Source organism: Serinus canaria, chromosome 10 (genome assembly GCF_022539315.1).
Source record: "Serinus canaria isolate serCan28SL12 chromosome 10, serCan2020, whole genome shotgun sequence".
In the NCBI taxonomy this organism is placed as follows: Eukaryota; Metazoa; Chordata; class Aves; order Passeriformes; family Fringillidae; genus Serinus; species Serinus canaria.
Window position 1 is genome coordinate 2713407 of NC_066324.1, and position 14557 is coordinate 2727963.

General features: G+C 47.5%; 2 protein-coding genes across 2 annotated transcripts in view; one reads left to right on the forward strand and one right to left on the reverse strand.

Annotated features, from left to right (window-relative positions):
• MTFMT (mitochondrial methionyl-tRNA formyltransferase) overlaps positions 1-14557 on the reverse strand; it is a 431560-nt gene that overhangs the window by 196549 nt on the left and 220454 nt on the right. The gene's annotated exons all lie outside the window — the stretch shown is intronic.
• IGDCC4 (immunoglobulin superfamily DCC subclass member 4) overlaps positions 1-14557 on the forward strand; it is an 87478-nt gene that overhangs the window by 26259 nt on the left and 46662 nt on the right. Inside the window, exons 2-3 of the mRNA XM_018913993.3 lie at positions 3648-3977; positions 10724-10865. Of these exons, the coding sequence (XP_018769538.3) occupies positions 3648-3977; positions 10724-10865 (472 nt within the window). The remainder of the gene's footprint in view (positions 1-3647; positions 3978-10723; positions 10866-14557) is intronic.

Below are 14557 nucleotides of genomic sequence, written 5' to 3' on the forward strand. Positions count from 1 at the left end.
TCTGCATTCCCCCAGAACTTTGTATGTGAATGCACAAGTATGTTGTGTGTATCTACATGTGAGTATGTACTTGCACATACATTTATGATCTGAAAGCTGTTACTGCCCACCTTGGAATAGCTCAGCAGCTGAAACTTCTTCCAGCAGGAGTCAAAAGCAAAAAGCTGTTTGGCTCCAAAGCACAGGTCTGTAGCTGGAACACCTGCCTAGGACTGATGTGTAAAAAGCCCTTCTGGCTCCTGTCTTGGAAGCCCACCTTGACTACATTCATTACAGCATCACCTCTGGCAGGTAAGAGAGTGAAGGTGAGCAGGAGGCTGCACGAGCACGTGGCTCTGTGCTTAACCAGGGTCCTGTCCATTTCTGTCACTACAGGATGAAGAATGGAGGTTGGAAATAGTCAGCAGCTTCTGTAAGCACTTAACATTCCTGATTTAATTTGTCTTTGATCTCACTTGAAGTAATTTTACTCTCTTCTGATCCCTTCCCTTGAAGGGGCTTTTATCTCATTGTCAGGCTTGCTAATTTAGTGCGGTGTTTTGAACCAGACCTCCTCCTACGTTTCCAGAGCCTGGAAGGTATTTTTTCCTTAATCAGGGAGTGTTTATGCAGTTCTTTGAACGTCTTGGGACAAAAGTCATATTGGGGTTTTTTGCAATGCCAAGTCTGCAGTCTGGACCCTGGTGCTCAACCTCTGTGTGTGCAAATGGCTTGTCACCAAACACTTGCAGTATTTTGGGGCCAAAAGGGCAGGAAGGAGGGCTGGATGACTTGGGACAGGTCAGAGCAGTCTGGTGTTGGGTGGGAACTTCATTTGCTCAGCTGGAGGCCTTCCCAGCAGGCTGTGTAAATAATAAACAAGGAGGGGTGGTCACACATTTGACCAGCCAAGTAGAAGCTTGGATCCTGGTAGATTTTGACTTTGGAGAAAAGAACTGGGTGATTCAGGGATATAGAAACACCACCACATGTTTTTAAAAAGCAAATTTTTTTATTCTGTGATGAAAAGTATATTCTGTTCCTATTCTGCTACAAGCAGGTTGAGTTGACTTTTTAAGGAGTTGAAGTGTGAGAGGCTGATAATTGCTTCTTACTGTGGGAAGGTGCACTGCAGATCCCTTCTCTATTCCTGGCTGTCCCCTCGCATTTCACCTTTGGAAGAGGAGGAGTATTTTCAGCAAAATGCCATTCTAATTGCTGTCTGAAGAAACTAGAAAATAGGACAGATATACAGGCTGTTTTCCCAAGTGATGAACAGGAGCTTCTAAAAATGACAAATGTAAGGAAAGGCAAAGAATGAAGACTTTACCCAACAAAGTTTCAAATCTTTTGGAACAAGCTCTGTGTCACACAGCTCAGCCTTTGCTGTAGCAGCCCTGCCTCCACAGAGGTGGTGTATACACACAAGCTGCCTGAGCCCTGGTGACATGCTGCCAGCAGCAGCTGCTACAGGGACATCCCTTCGGAGAAGTGTCTGTGCCACTGCTCCTCCATGGATGAGGATTCTCAGGGATGGAGGTTCTCATGACAGCATCTGAGAGTGCCTCCTGTCCTGAGCTCAGCTGAGTTTTCTCCAGCTGTTAACCCGCTCCTATGCTTGTCCATGTCACCTGCACAGCTATTTGGTGTGCTAAATTTCTCACTACTCGTACAGTACCAGCTGTCTTGCATGAAAGGCTTCCAGAGGCAGTGTCTTTCCAGTACATCCTGGGTAGCCTTGTTCCCCTGGGAACCATCTATTGTCCTGGGGAGCCACTGAGTTCTGTAGCTTGCTGTGATCCTCAAAGGACCAATCTGCCCTAGGAGACGTGAATGGGCAGAATTGCCCTACAGGAGGGCACTTGGTGACATTTGCCTGACCTGGACCTGCCAGGGCAGTGCTGGCTGACAAATCTAGGAATTCCATTGTGGTGTGTACACACTGGAGCTCAGGGATGTCTGCTGCTTCTGCCTGTGCTTTTCTCCTTGCAGAGTGTGAGATAGCAGCATGGTGGAAGCATCCATAGGGGAAAACCCTAAATCCAGGCACTTGCAGATAGCTCTGTGTTGGCAATGGCTGCCCCTTTGTCATGGAGTACAGTGCCTGGCTGTTGTGCTGACTGTGACATGGGCATCTCTGTATCCTGCTGGATTTGTCCCTGGGAGATTGCCCCCTAGATGTCCTGGAGAAGGCGACAGAAGAGGGTCTGTTCTGTCCCATAACAATGGCAGTCCCCTCGTCACTGAAGGGACAGAGCTGGCCAACACCAAGTTCTCACTGGTCGTTGTACAACCCAGCAGCAATGACAAACCTGACAGGTTCCTGTCCCCAAGGGCACTGAATTGGCCACGCATGGGGACAGGGTTAGGCCCTTCCTTCCAGGGCACCTGTGGTTTTCAGCACACGCCTTGAAATAATTCCATCTCCCTGCATATGTAATTTTGCGTGTCATTGCCCCTAATTGCATGCTTAACACACACTCTTTTTAAAGTGCAGCCCTTTTATCAGCAGTAGGTAGTAGCAGGTTTAATAGGGTGTTTGAATTCCTATAAAATTAATCTGTAGCCTTCTGCGATAGGAGACGGGCAGGGAGCCATGTGGTTCATATCCAGTGTTGATAAACTTGTTATAGAGGCAGGAAACATTTCTGATTGGAGCAGTGACAAAATAATTTGGAGCAGAGCCATAAAAAGAGTGGATGGTGATGGTTTGAGCACAGCAGAGATTGAAATTGCTGGTGTGTGGAAGCAGCGCTGCCAGCTAACATTGACTTAGTGTCTCTGGAGAACTCTAACGGCAAATGCATTTTATTAATGGCAATATTCTTTTAGGAAATGCTGAGCATTGTTTCAGAGGTGGAGCCCCCTCGAGTACGTGGGTTTGGAAGTCAGCCAGAGCAAGATCTGTTCAGCTGAGCTTGTTGCTGGTCACTGCTCTGGCCTCTGGCTGCAGCAGGAAGGTTGCCTAAGGGCATGTGCTGGGTACTGTCTGCTGACAATTGGAATATCCTTCTCTAGTGCAGAAAATGCATCCATCCATTCTTGCTCTGGATTCACCTATATGGTATAAAATGCTCAGAGACAGCAGGTCATGTTTTTAACTGTTCTTTTATTGTCTTTCCTTTGAAATGTGTTTCCCAGAATATGAACATCAGTGGGAGTTGCTGCTTTCCCAGCTCTTACTGCCAGTAAGAGGGGGAGCTGCTCTAACTAGATTGTGGTCATTGGCATTGGAGTGCCACATGGGGCTTGGATACTTTTCCTTGCACTTAATTGTCTTGTGGGGGTTGATCAGCCTCGGAGGAGGCTCTGATGTGCAGATGAGAGGGGAGCCTGCCACGACCAGCCATGGTACTGCATCTTCTGGTCTTCCTCTTACTGTTACCAACTCTTCACCTCTTTCCAGCTGCTTTCTGCTTGAATCCAGCATGGAAAAAAGTGTGGACAGCAGGGGTGGCTGCTGGGCCCATTGAGAATGGCAGAAATGGTGCAGGTTGTACAGCCATAGGGATGGAAAATGCAGTGCACAGGGGTCATGGACTGTGCTGGTCACCCAACAGGGCTGAATTTCACCTGGTACCTCCAGCCATGGTTCCTTTGCTATAAAACTGGGATGTGATTAAATCAAGGAAAGTAACCCCTGCTGCAACTCTGTCTTTTCTTTGCAGGGAGGCTGTCAGAAGGGGATTCTCTGGAGCTGAGCTGTAGTGCTGGTCCTGCAAAGGTGATACTGGAGCCAAACCAAGTGGTGATTTTGGACTGTAACCTGACCCCTGTTGAGCACGTGATCAATATCACATGGAAGAAGAATGGGTTTCCATTAGTGGAGCAAGAGCATCTCCATGTGCTTCCAAATGGATCGCTCTTCATCTCATCCCAGGCCGTGGCAAAGGACAGTAAATATCCCGAGAGGGATGGTGCTGAGGGCAACTACTCCTGCGTGTCTCACACCTCCCTAGGGACTGTCACCAGTCAAACAGCTGCAGTCAGATTTTCAAGTAGGTGTTCTAAGGGTTTTGTTCATTTTCTTTCCTTCCCTTCCCCTGCTGGTACTTATACAGAAATCTGCTTCCTCAGGAGCCTGAGATAAAATATTTGTGAAATAAAGTCATAATAATGATGTATAGATGGGACTGGGGATAGTCCACAAATAAGCACTGGTGTCTTCTTGTTATCCCACTGTTAACATCCTATGTAACTCTCCCAGGTAAGTGTCATCAGCTATGAATTAAAAACAGAACCCTCCTCTTTCCAGAAGACAGTGCTTGTTTTAGCAGAGAACTTCAGAGCCCTGAGTGTAGCACCATGTGCTTGGAGACGTGGCTGTGGGGGGGACTGGCTGTGGCAGCTTGTGAGGTGAATATCTCTTTGTATGGAAGAGATGAAAGAAAGGGTTCTTCGGGGCAGTTTTTTTGTTTGAATCGAGAAGGACACTCCAAGATCTGAACTGCTGAATCTCTGCACAGAGTTCAAGAATAAAATTCCTTTTTATTCCGGCTTGGCTCCTGGGGGCTGTTTTAAGTGAGTGCAAATAAATAGTTCCTTGACCTGCCAGATAGGTGAGACTAGAGAATAATGCAAATACAGTAACACTTCTCTCTAGTACAGTGACTTGTGTGTGTTAAATGTTGCTAAAAACAGCTGCACAGGCACAGCATGGGAGTTGTGAGGGGGTGAAGTTGCAGAGATAATGGCCTGACACCCCCTTTACATTTTAGGCTCTGGTACCCCAGACAGGGCCATCCAGGTTTGGCCAAATGAGTGTTTCAGTCTGTGAGAACTGTGCTGTAGAAACCAGAACTGCTGGTGAAGCTTTGCCAGATGAGGGGAAAATCTTTGACTTTGCAACATATCCTCTTTTTCTGCTCAGAAAATGTTTAGCATGCAGTCAGGGATCCTGCACACAGGTATTTTTTTGGGAGGAGCTGTCATTAGTCTAGATGGATTTATTTAGGTGCTCCTGCCTCAGTCCCAGACAGTCTGAGTTAGGATATATTTATTCCCTTTTAGGGGTGACTTATGTTGAAGTATGTGCTGTGTCTCTTGCTCAGTGGCAATGGGCTGTGTCTCTTTTATGGTCCTAGGTTTATTGTTTGGTGTCTTACAAGTTAGAACAGTGGAGACATCTCAAAATGGGGAGGCTGACTTAAAGTGCCCTTCTCTCCTCCTGGATTTTTCCAGAAGAGCATAAACTGGTGATGCCTTTCTCCATCCCCTTCTGTGTTTTTCCCAGAAATGGGAAATTTCAGGTGAATTCTTTCCTTGTGTGTACTTGTACGTCTCCTTTTATTACCATCTGCACAGGGAAAATGCTGCTTCCGTGGCACACACATGCACCTGACATAACATATCCATTTCTGAGCAGGGAGCAGTGAGAGAATTGATTAATGAAATGCATCTCTCGCTTCGATTTGTTCCGAGGGCTGGGCAGAAGCACTTGCTCCATTAGCATTCAGCTGGAGCAAGTGAGGATTGTCAAGGCTTGGGTTTTTTCATTTTTTACCCTGCTACTGAATGTGGTCTGTCCAAAGCTGGATGGAGTCGATGGACTTATTCTTTATGCTGATTGCCTTGGGGGACTGCTAATCAGGACAGGGCAGTAGAAGAAAACCTGTTCAGCAGGTGGGATGTGTTATTCCTGCCATGAGCTTTTCCTTCTGACCTGCAGATCCTTTTCTTCCCTGGAGTGGGGTTCCCAGCAGGGCTGTGGGGCTCTCTGTGCCGCTGAGTCTTGCAGTAACAAGTAGGAGAATTGGATATTTGTAGCACTTCCCTTACTCAGTACTGGTTTGGTGCTCTTGGTGTCATCTGCTATGTTTCAGGCTTGTGGGAGTCCACTTCTCCCCCTGAGAGCTCCAAGAGTAGCTCTGGCACCTCTGTGTAAGGGCTGCCAGCTTCCCAGTGGAGGGAGGGGATGCTCCAGGCAGCAGTGAGCCCAGAGGCTGGAGAAGGCCTTTTGGAGCAGTCAGGCTAGAGTGGTGGAAGTTGAATGGCATGTGAAAGCTGTGACAGTGTGAGAACTTCCATTCTTCCGCCATGGTCCAGGAATTCAGCTTGTTGGCATTGTGCTGGATAAACATATGGCTCACTGTCCAGTGTTCCCTGGCACCCTGTGTGCCACCAAGGGACCCATGCCACAGTCCCCATCCACACCTCATGCCAGTGGTGGCCATGACAAAGGGGGAGGAGCAAGGCCGTGAGGGTTCGTGTGTGCCTGTTAAACAAGCAGCTGCTCAGGCTGATAAATTGGGTTTGCAGGTTTTCCTGAGCCTCACGTGCTCCCACATGGAAGTACCAGGGGTGTTATTGTAGTTGTGGGAAGGTGTAGCTTTCTACCTGTTAATAACTACATTGATGAAGATTTGTTAAAGCTTTTAATTTAGCTTAAACATTTTGTGCAAGGGAGGTTGTAGAAAATTACAGTAATTGTGCCTGTCAGATGAAGACGTTTGCTGTGCCTGGAGGGAGTGGGCCAGCGTTGCGTGGCTGCTGGCAGGGAGCACGGGAGAGGTTTGGAGTGTTCTGCACCTGGAGGGACAGGCCACAGCAAGAATTAACACACAGCATCTCTCATCATCCTCTCTCCACATGGACAGTGTGTCTTCTCTGCGGCGCCCTGCATGTCTGGGATTTGAGGAATGGCAGACTAGGATTTGTTCTTACTTTGAGGATTTATTTTATAGATTTTATCCTATTTATTTTGTGAATTAGGTGCATAGGTGAGTGAAGGCCAGGGACTGTAGGCAGAGGCATGCTGGGCAGAAGAACTTTCTGCAGATGAATGCACAGGCTCTGGACCATCCTTGACTTTAGATGTGGATTTAGATGCTGTTTTGGGTAGGTGGGGAGCTGGCTCCTGTGGAGAGCAGGAGCAATCCTGTGCTGCCATATGGCCCTGCAGACGAGCGCTGTGCTGGCCAGGCCTGCACTGTGCTGGGGGGGCCGTGGCAAATTGCTCCCACGACTTTCTTAGTGTGTTCCCCTTCCACCCCTGGCCTGTTCAGAGGTGAGTCGTTCAGAGAGGGGTAGCTTGGGGGGTGTATGTGGTCTGAGTGGGGGCTGATGTTGCCCCCACCTTGGAAATACCTCCTAATAATTGTAGAAGGTACAAAGAGGACGAGCACGCGGAGAGTCTGGGGGCAAAGCGCTGTGGGAGAGAGCAGCGAGCCCCTTTCAGAAGGCTGAATTCCTTGCATAGACTGCATTTTCTGCCTGGGGTGTAGTGTTGCTGGCTGGCAGCCTTTCCAAGCCCACAGCCTCCTGCATGGATCTCGTTGCTGGGAGAGGGGGAGGGTGCTGTGTTTCACCATCTTGCAGTCACCCCTGGGCTCAGAGCTAAAAGCCTTGGCACACACGGCTTGGCTCCAGCTGGGTTTAACATGTCGGGGGGAGGGAGCTGCCTGCCCCACTCCTGGAGGTGCAGAGCCCGGTGCTTCGGCTGTCGCTGAGGGCAGTTTGCTGTAATGCTCTTCACTTTCTCACCTGCAGTGGGTAATTTTTTACTGAGTGGCTATTAAGGTGTTCAGGATAATCAGTACAACGGGGCTTGGAGGTTTTGTGGCTCAGGATGGCTTTGCAAGCTAAACCTTAGCTGAGAAGTTGAAAATAATGTTGAGTATATGTCGTCTTTGTTTGCCTTTTCCCCTCAAGCATCTCCTTTCGCTGCCTCCCTGTGGGAAAAACTCTCACTTTGCAGCACTTCTGCAGCAGCAGAATTCTTCTGCCCAGAATTTGTTTGTGGGAGGAGAACAGCCCCTCCAAGGATCCTGTGGCCCCAGGGTGAGCAGTGTGCTGGAGCCTGTCCTGCACTTGCTGTGACCTGCACGCACATCCATGCAGCGTGTCCAAGTGACAGGACCTGCTCTCCAGTCCTCTCCTCACTTGCCTGATTCTTTTTCCTCCCAGCACCAGCTGTTTGCAGCACAGCTCTGAGTCGCACTAGAGGTGCTGTACATGTCCTGCCTCATCCATTCCACCCTGGTACTCCTGAGGATGAGAGAGGAGGAACACAAGGGATCACAGCATGCTGTGGTGTTGGCCCCAAGCTGGTGAAGATGCTTGTGGAGCAGTGATGAGCCCAGCCAGCAAGTCTGTCTCTGCTTGACCCTTTCAGGGCTGACATCCAGAGGTCTTGGTCAGTTCTGTATCAGAGGACTTTTTCACTCCTCTTGCTTTGATTTGGTGTTACTTTCTGTGCTCAAAAGATCCCAGTTGAAGTTCCCTGTCCTCTCCTTCACTGGACTCTGCAGTGCTGCTTCTTTCAGAGCTTGCAGGGGTGATTTTTTCCAGCCCATCCCTATCCCCACTCTCCCTAAGCTTGTGCTGTGAAAGGAATATGATGGAGCTCCTCAGCCTCTGAAGCCCACCCCAAGAGTTCTGAGACATTTTGCAGGGCATTGCCATGGTAGAGCCCCCAGCCCCCATGGAGTTCTCAGCCTGCCGTGAGATAAATCCGTGGCTTTGCCAGGAGCTGTGACTCCCCTTGGGAAGCGTGGCTGTTCCTCTGTGCTCCGAGTAAGAGGGACACTGTGCTCCCTAATCAGGGTCACTGTTTGGTCACACTCTTCCACATCCCAGTTAGGTTCTGTCAGGGGTGCTTTTCTTGGCTTTTGAAGAGCCATTCCAGCACAGTGGGCAGATAGGGCTGGGTGGAGGTGAAGGGCAGGATTTGGTTCTCAGCTGGGAATTTAAAGCTTGCAGGACCAGGTCTGGCAGGTGATAGCCACAAATAATCAGGACAGGTTATTGCCTGGTAAGCCAGGGAGCCCAGGAGGCTCTGTCACCTTTTGTACACCAAGCTGATGCTACTTCATAGTGAGCAGCAGAGAGACAGGTGACACTGCTTGAAGTGGAGGAAACAGAAATGCTAACAAATTTCATTTTTTAGGATTCCTGCCTCCCATCATGATCTTCCTGAGTACATGGCCCTCCAGAGCCTGCCAAAATATTCTCATTGACACCTGTAGGATGAGAAGAGAGTAACGGGAAAGAGGATTAAGGATATCTGCTGTCAGGAGAAGGTTGTTTTGATGGTACCATCCTGAATATGCACTGGCCTTTGATGGATTTTCTTTTAAACTCTTGGATTTAGCAAGTTTTATTAACATGAGCTTAAAAGGTTTTGTAATTTGTAGAAATTACTCTGTAGTGAAGTGGTCTGCAGTGTATATTTGAGAATACTAAAACAGTTGGCTGAATTAAGGCCTTACATATTAATGTATTTTTCAAATTTTTCCAGGAAAACATTTTTCATTCCATTTGTATTGAATTGAAAAACGAAACGTGGCAGACAGCTGGTGGGAGAATTTGGTCTGTAGCTGCTGCGGCGAGCAATGAGTTGCTTGAAACATGTGATAACTATTTAAATTAAAGAAAAACACTAATGACAGCTGAGAATATGCCGAGGTTAAAATGGGTCATGCAAAAGCATTTCATTTTCCCAACTGAACATACTTTCTCAAGCTCACACTGCAATAAGGCGTGTATATGTGTGCATGGATGTTTGTGTGTGTGAGAGATGCAAAGAAAAACTTCAAGTCTGGAGCCCTACAAAATCCAAAGCAATGATGGATGTTCTTGGAAAGCGGTGGTGAGACACACACATAATTGTGTTGGAGGGCCAGGAGGTTGCTCAGGGTCCTTCTGAGCACAGAGCTGTGCTCAGCCCAGCATTCAAGTGTGGTTTTTAGGCTGAAATTTATGTTTCTTGTTCCACATTTGGGGTTTCTGGTACTTGTGTTAGAGCATTGTTGAATGGATTTGTCCAGCAGGGTAGGTTTCCGCAGCATGACAGTTTAACAGAGATGGATGAAGCAGAAGCCAGTTCTGGGGGCTTTCTGTCCCCATCCAGGAGCCTGCATGAATATTCAAAACATGCCTGTGACTGAGATGCCTTCGGGTTATGCTGTTGGTAGCACAGATGCTGACAGCCCTGGGGGAGGATTTCTGCTGCAGGGTTTTGCTGAGTGCATGGAAAGGTTGGAAGAAGAGGCAGCTGTGGATTGTGGTCCAAGAGCAATTCCAAACCTTAGTGCTTTGTTTCCAAAGTAGTTCAGCCTCTTTACTATGGAAAGACATACATAGTGAGAGGTGAGCCTTGGAGAGCAAACAAGTATCCTGACATGTATGAAGTCCATCCTCCTCTTAGCATAGTGTCTGGATCCCCTTGGCTGCCTCCCATCTGCTTGAATAGGATGAAGTTGGTTTTTGCAGGTAGGAGATGGAGGGTCAAAACTCTTATGGGCTCTGCCTCTGGTCTCCAGCATTGCCAGTCTCCGGGCACTTGTTTTGTGTAACTTGACATCTGGCTTGTTCTTCCTCTTGCCTTGTTTTAATTTCCTGTGGCTGCAGGAATGCTACAAGGCAAGGGGGAAACTCTCATCTCTGGGGTTGTGGCATTTCCCCTCTGTTTCGCATTCTGTGTCCTTCCCAAATGGAGCAAGTGAACATACAAGGAAGCAATTTAGGAAGGTAACTGCTGAAGCTGCCAAATTGCCTGTCTTTCTCTCACACTGTTGCCTTAAGGTAGAAAATGAGGCAAGAAGCAAATTTACACATTGAAACCTTTCAGTTACCATTGTTAGGGTTGCTGAGGGTCTGTAGGAGCACAGGAAAGGGAGGAATTACATTTCAGGCTGTCTTCAGGAGAGAAAAGCCTTTCTCTTAGCTCATACATCATAACATGTTTGAATTTCTCAGCAGAAACACTGAGTTATTAACTTTCCTTCCCTTCTTCTTTCCCCAGCATTATCACGCTTTTTCCAGCAGCCGGAGTCACAGACAGTGGAAGAAAATGGCATGGCCCGGTTTGAGTGCCGGATCGAGGGGCTGCCCTCCCCTGTCATCACCTGGGAGAAGGACCATGAAGCTGTTCCAGCAGAACCCAGGTGATTCCCTGCTTGCTTTCTCGGGTCAGCTTGAAAATGAGCAAAGCAAAACCTGACCATTTAGGATGTGGAAATCATTCTGTAAAATGGTAGAATGACAAGAGAGTTGATAGGTAATAGAGAGGTTTGGACCTGATAACTAATTGATATAAGAGGAGGTATTCAAGGGGCTGAGGAAAAAAGATCCATAAACATCTAAATAAAATGAACTTTCCCCCATGTATTCAAACCACCAAGGGAAAACAACTCTTGATACTGTGCTAGTTATTACAGCGCAGAACCTGCACCCTGCAAAGGCCTGTGTGTACCCAGGATGGGGCATGGCAAGGCATGGATGCTTTGGCTTGTCCTCTTGTGTGAAATGACATGGGGGCCTGGGGTGAGGAGTATTGACCTGGGCATATTCAACTGAACTCCATTATGTAGATTTTCTTTGATTTTGGTTATGATTTTAATGGCAGGTCTTTTCCTTTGTCTTACTCCCATGTTAAGACACCATCTAGTAAAAGATGCTGAATTTTCTTTTTCTGGAGAAAAGAGGAGAGTCCTGAAGCATGATACTTTTTCCTTCATAAAAGTCAGTTACAGAGGAGGGGATAAACCATTAGCTGTTTGTCTGTAGACATCACCTGCAGGGGATCAGTAACTGAATTGTCCTTTAGTTCTTAAAAACTCCTTTTCTGTTCTTCAGAAAGAGGTGTTTCCCTCCTGGGGAAGTTGATCCAAGTGGCAGAAGAGGAAAAAAGAGGGGGGTGTTGGGGGGGAAGTTTAGAAATACTTTTGATGCAGTGGCTATTTCTATAAGAATACCCACTTAAATCCTTGAGTCTGGAGTGTGGCATCTAGCAGTTCATAGGAGGCTGTTGAGAAGAAAATTAATAAAAAAGGAAGGGAAAAAAACCCCCAGAAAATAAGAGATTGCAGGGAGACGTGTGTCATAGATACAATGGCTTTTTAATGAGACAGCTCGATGGATATTGTGAAATTACTTGCTCGGAGATTGCTTTCATCGTGGGCAGACTGAAAATTGTTTTCCTTGTAAAAGCCAGGCCATAATCTCTGTCTGCAGATCTTGCTTTTTAAATCATGTTCTAGCTAATATGCTTTTTCAGAAGGATTTGCTTTTTTTGTTGTTGTCTAGTTGTTGTTGGATTTAATATAACTGGCTTTCGAAGGAATTAAGTGAATTCCAGGAAATGTTGGCTGCCAACCAGAGCTCTCTGTTATCCTCCCTGCATTGTGCTTAAGGATAGGATCTCAGGCTGGCCTGATTACTGTGGGCTTCCTCCTGTGCACACTTGGGATGAGCCTGTGAAAATGCAACCCTTTGGCTGGGCAGGTGTCAGGGTGATGCTTTCACACTCCAGAACAGCAGGGTTGGGAGGGTGTGCAAAATCAGGGACTGGAGGTACAGCCCTGGAGTAGTGCTACTACATCAGTGTTTGTGATTTAAGAGGGATAGAATAATCATGTTAAACTCACATAGCTTTCCCCTTTCCTTGCTTTTCCTTTTCCCCTCTCTTTTCTTCCTTTTCCCCTCTTTTTAACTCTTCCCCTCCACTTTTCTTTGTTGTTCTTACGTTTGGGCACTCTTTTCAGCCTTTGCCCCTGGATGCAGGTTCTAGCGTGGTGCCACCTCAAAGGTACTGAGAGCTGATCTTAAAAAAGTATTTAAACAACCTACAGGGTACCAAAGTGCTGATTGGTGTTTTTGGAATACCTTTCCTGTCCCTCTTCAGGACAAAATTCTAAATTATCTATGTGAGTAAGGCACAGATTATTTTGCAGTTCTGGCTCTGAAGCACATCGAGTAAACACAGTCTTAAATCTGCAGCAGCTGCTGAAAGGTGGCTCACAGGATTTCTCTAGATTGCAGTTGATTTGGGGTGTGTGCAACATCTCTTGGCCTAACCTCTGGTTTAGGTGCTGGCTGGGTTTCACATCAGGCTCCAAAATTCTGTTTATTTTCTCTAGAGCCAAGATGGGCACTTGCTGGAAACTGGAGGTCTTTGGAGGTCTACACAGCAAATCCATAACCTACAGACCACATGCTCTGCAATCACAGTATATTTATCCACATTTTGGCTAAGTGAGGGTTTTATCTGTATGTAGAGATTTATTTCTGTGCTGTGCCAGGAATGCCTTGACGTGGCTCATGTTTGTGTACAGGACTCTGGAGCTGTGAGCAAAAGGGCTTCCAAACTGAGCCTGCAACAGAGCTGCAGGTTCCTCCCTGTGCTCAGGACAGCTTTGGGCTGTCCTAGGCACCTTCAAAAGGCTGAAGATAGGGTGTGCTGGCATTTTACTAGGGAGAAGGTAAGAAAGGGAATAGGGCTGTTAATGCTAGGATATTCACTGAGCTGTAGGGCTGCAGGGTTTGGATGCGAGGCAGTGGCGCTTGATTTCAGCTCTTGGGCACTGCCCTGGTGAGCAGCCCTGAGCCCCTCAGTGGTGTCAGGGAGGGGAAGAGCTCTGTGGGTGTGCCCTGTTGTTCTTGCTGCCTTTGGAGCCGCGGTAGTTGACTCTGCTCTGAGTGTGCTGTCCTTCAGTGTCATCCAGGTGGGGGCTTGCCTTTCGCCCCATCAAGGCAAGCTTCTCTGAGATTCTGACACTCCAGCTATCAACAGCAAAACTCCTGGGACTGCCAAGGTTCCAGTGTTTCTCTTGCTTCCAGGGCCTTTGTCTGTTTGTCCTTTAGCTTTTGTTTCCTGCTTAATCCTTGGTGAAGGTGAGCAGACAAAAAGATTTGCACTTTGTGTGGAAGAAAAGCTCTGACAACTGTCTGCTCTGAGTCATCAGGCAAATTTCCTTACAGGGAGCCTGGGGATGGAGCAAATGCCCTTGCAGGCTGCCTGAAGGCTTCTAGTTCAGGGCTGCTGGGACCCTGAAGAGCTGGAGGCTTTGTGAGCAGCTGGGAGAAATGGTGGATAGAGAAATCCTGCTTTTCTTCCCTCCTTACTTCCCCAGCAGAGCGATCCTCACCGCTGCCGTGTTTTCCCAACAGGATGTATGGCACTGAGTAGATCTCTACCACTGGTACTGAGGGGACTGTCTCAAGCTCTTTTGATGAAGTCTCTCCATTCAACTCCCTTGTTTCCAGCTTCTACTCTCTTTAGAGGCACAGAGGCTTGTTTTGTGCCCTCAAGAGAAGCTGGGTCCTGAGTGCCCTGGTGTAGTGACCCTGCTCTGAGAGAGGAAAGGCCAGAGACCAGAGGTCTGTCCTAGACTCAGTGAATCTGTGATACATTGCTGAAGTGTCTTTTTGTGGCTGGGAGATGCCTTGCCTGGTGTTTGAAATATGTTGATATTAATTACAGACTCAAATAGCAGATGCACGACAAAAATAAATATTATCGCAGTGGGAGGCTTTCCCTCTATGGAGCTGAGAGGATGCAAATATTTGTCATCCTTCTCCTGAGTCCTGATGAGGCATCCTGATGAGGGCTTTTGGGTATCACCTCCTCTGAGGGCTTTTGGCGCTTGATCCTGAGCAAAATGTCTTTGTAAGTAGCAGGAACGTGACTTTAGGGATGTAAGGCATTGCATTTGAGTACATGGGAAGCTTCAGCCAGTCTGTGTCCACGCATCAGGCTCTAGGATTGTTTCAGTGGAGACAGAATGGCCACTGGAGGAGCTCTTTTAGCTCTTCCTTCTTCATTAGCTGTGAAGGACAAGACATGATGAGCTCAACT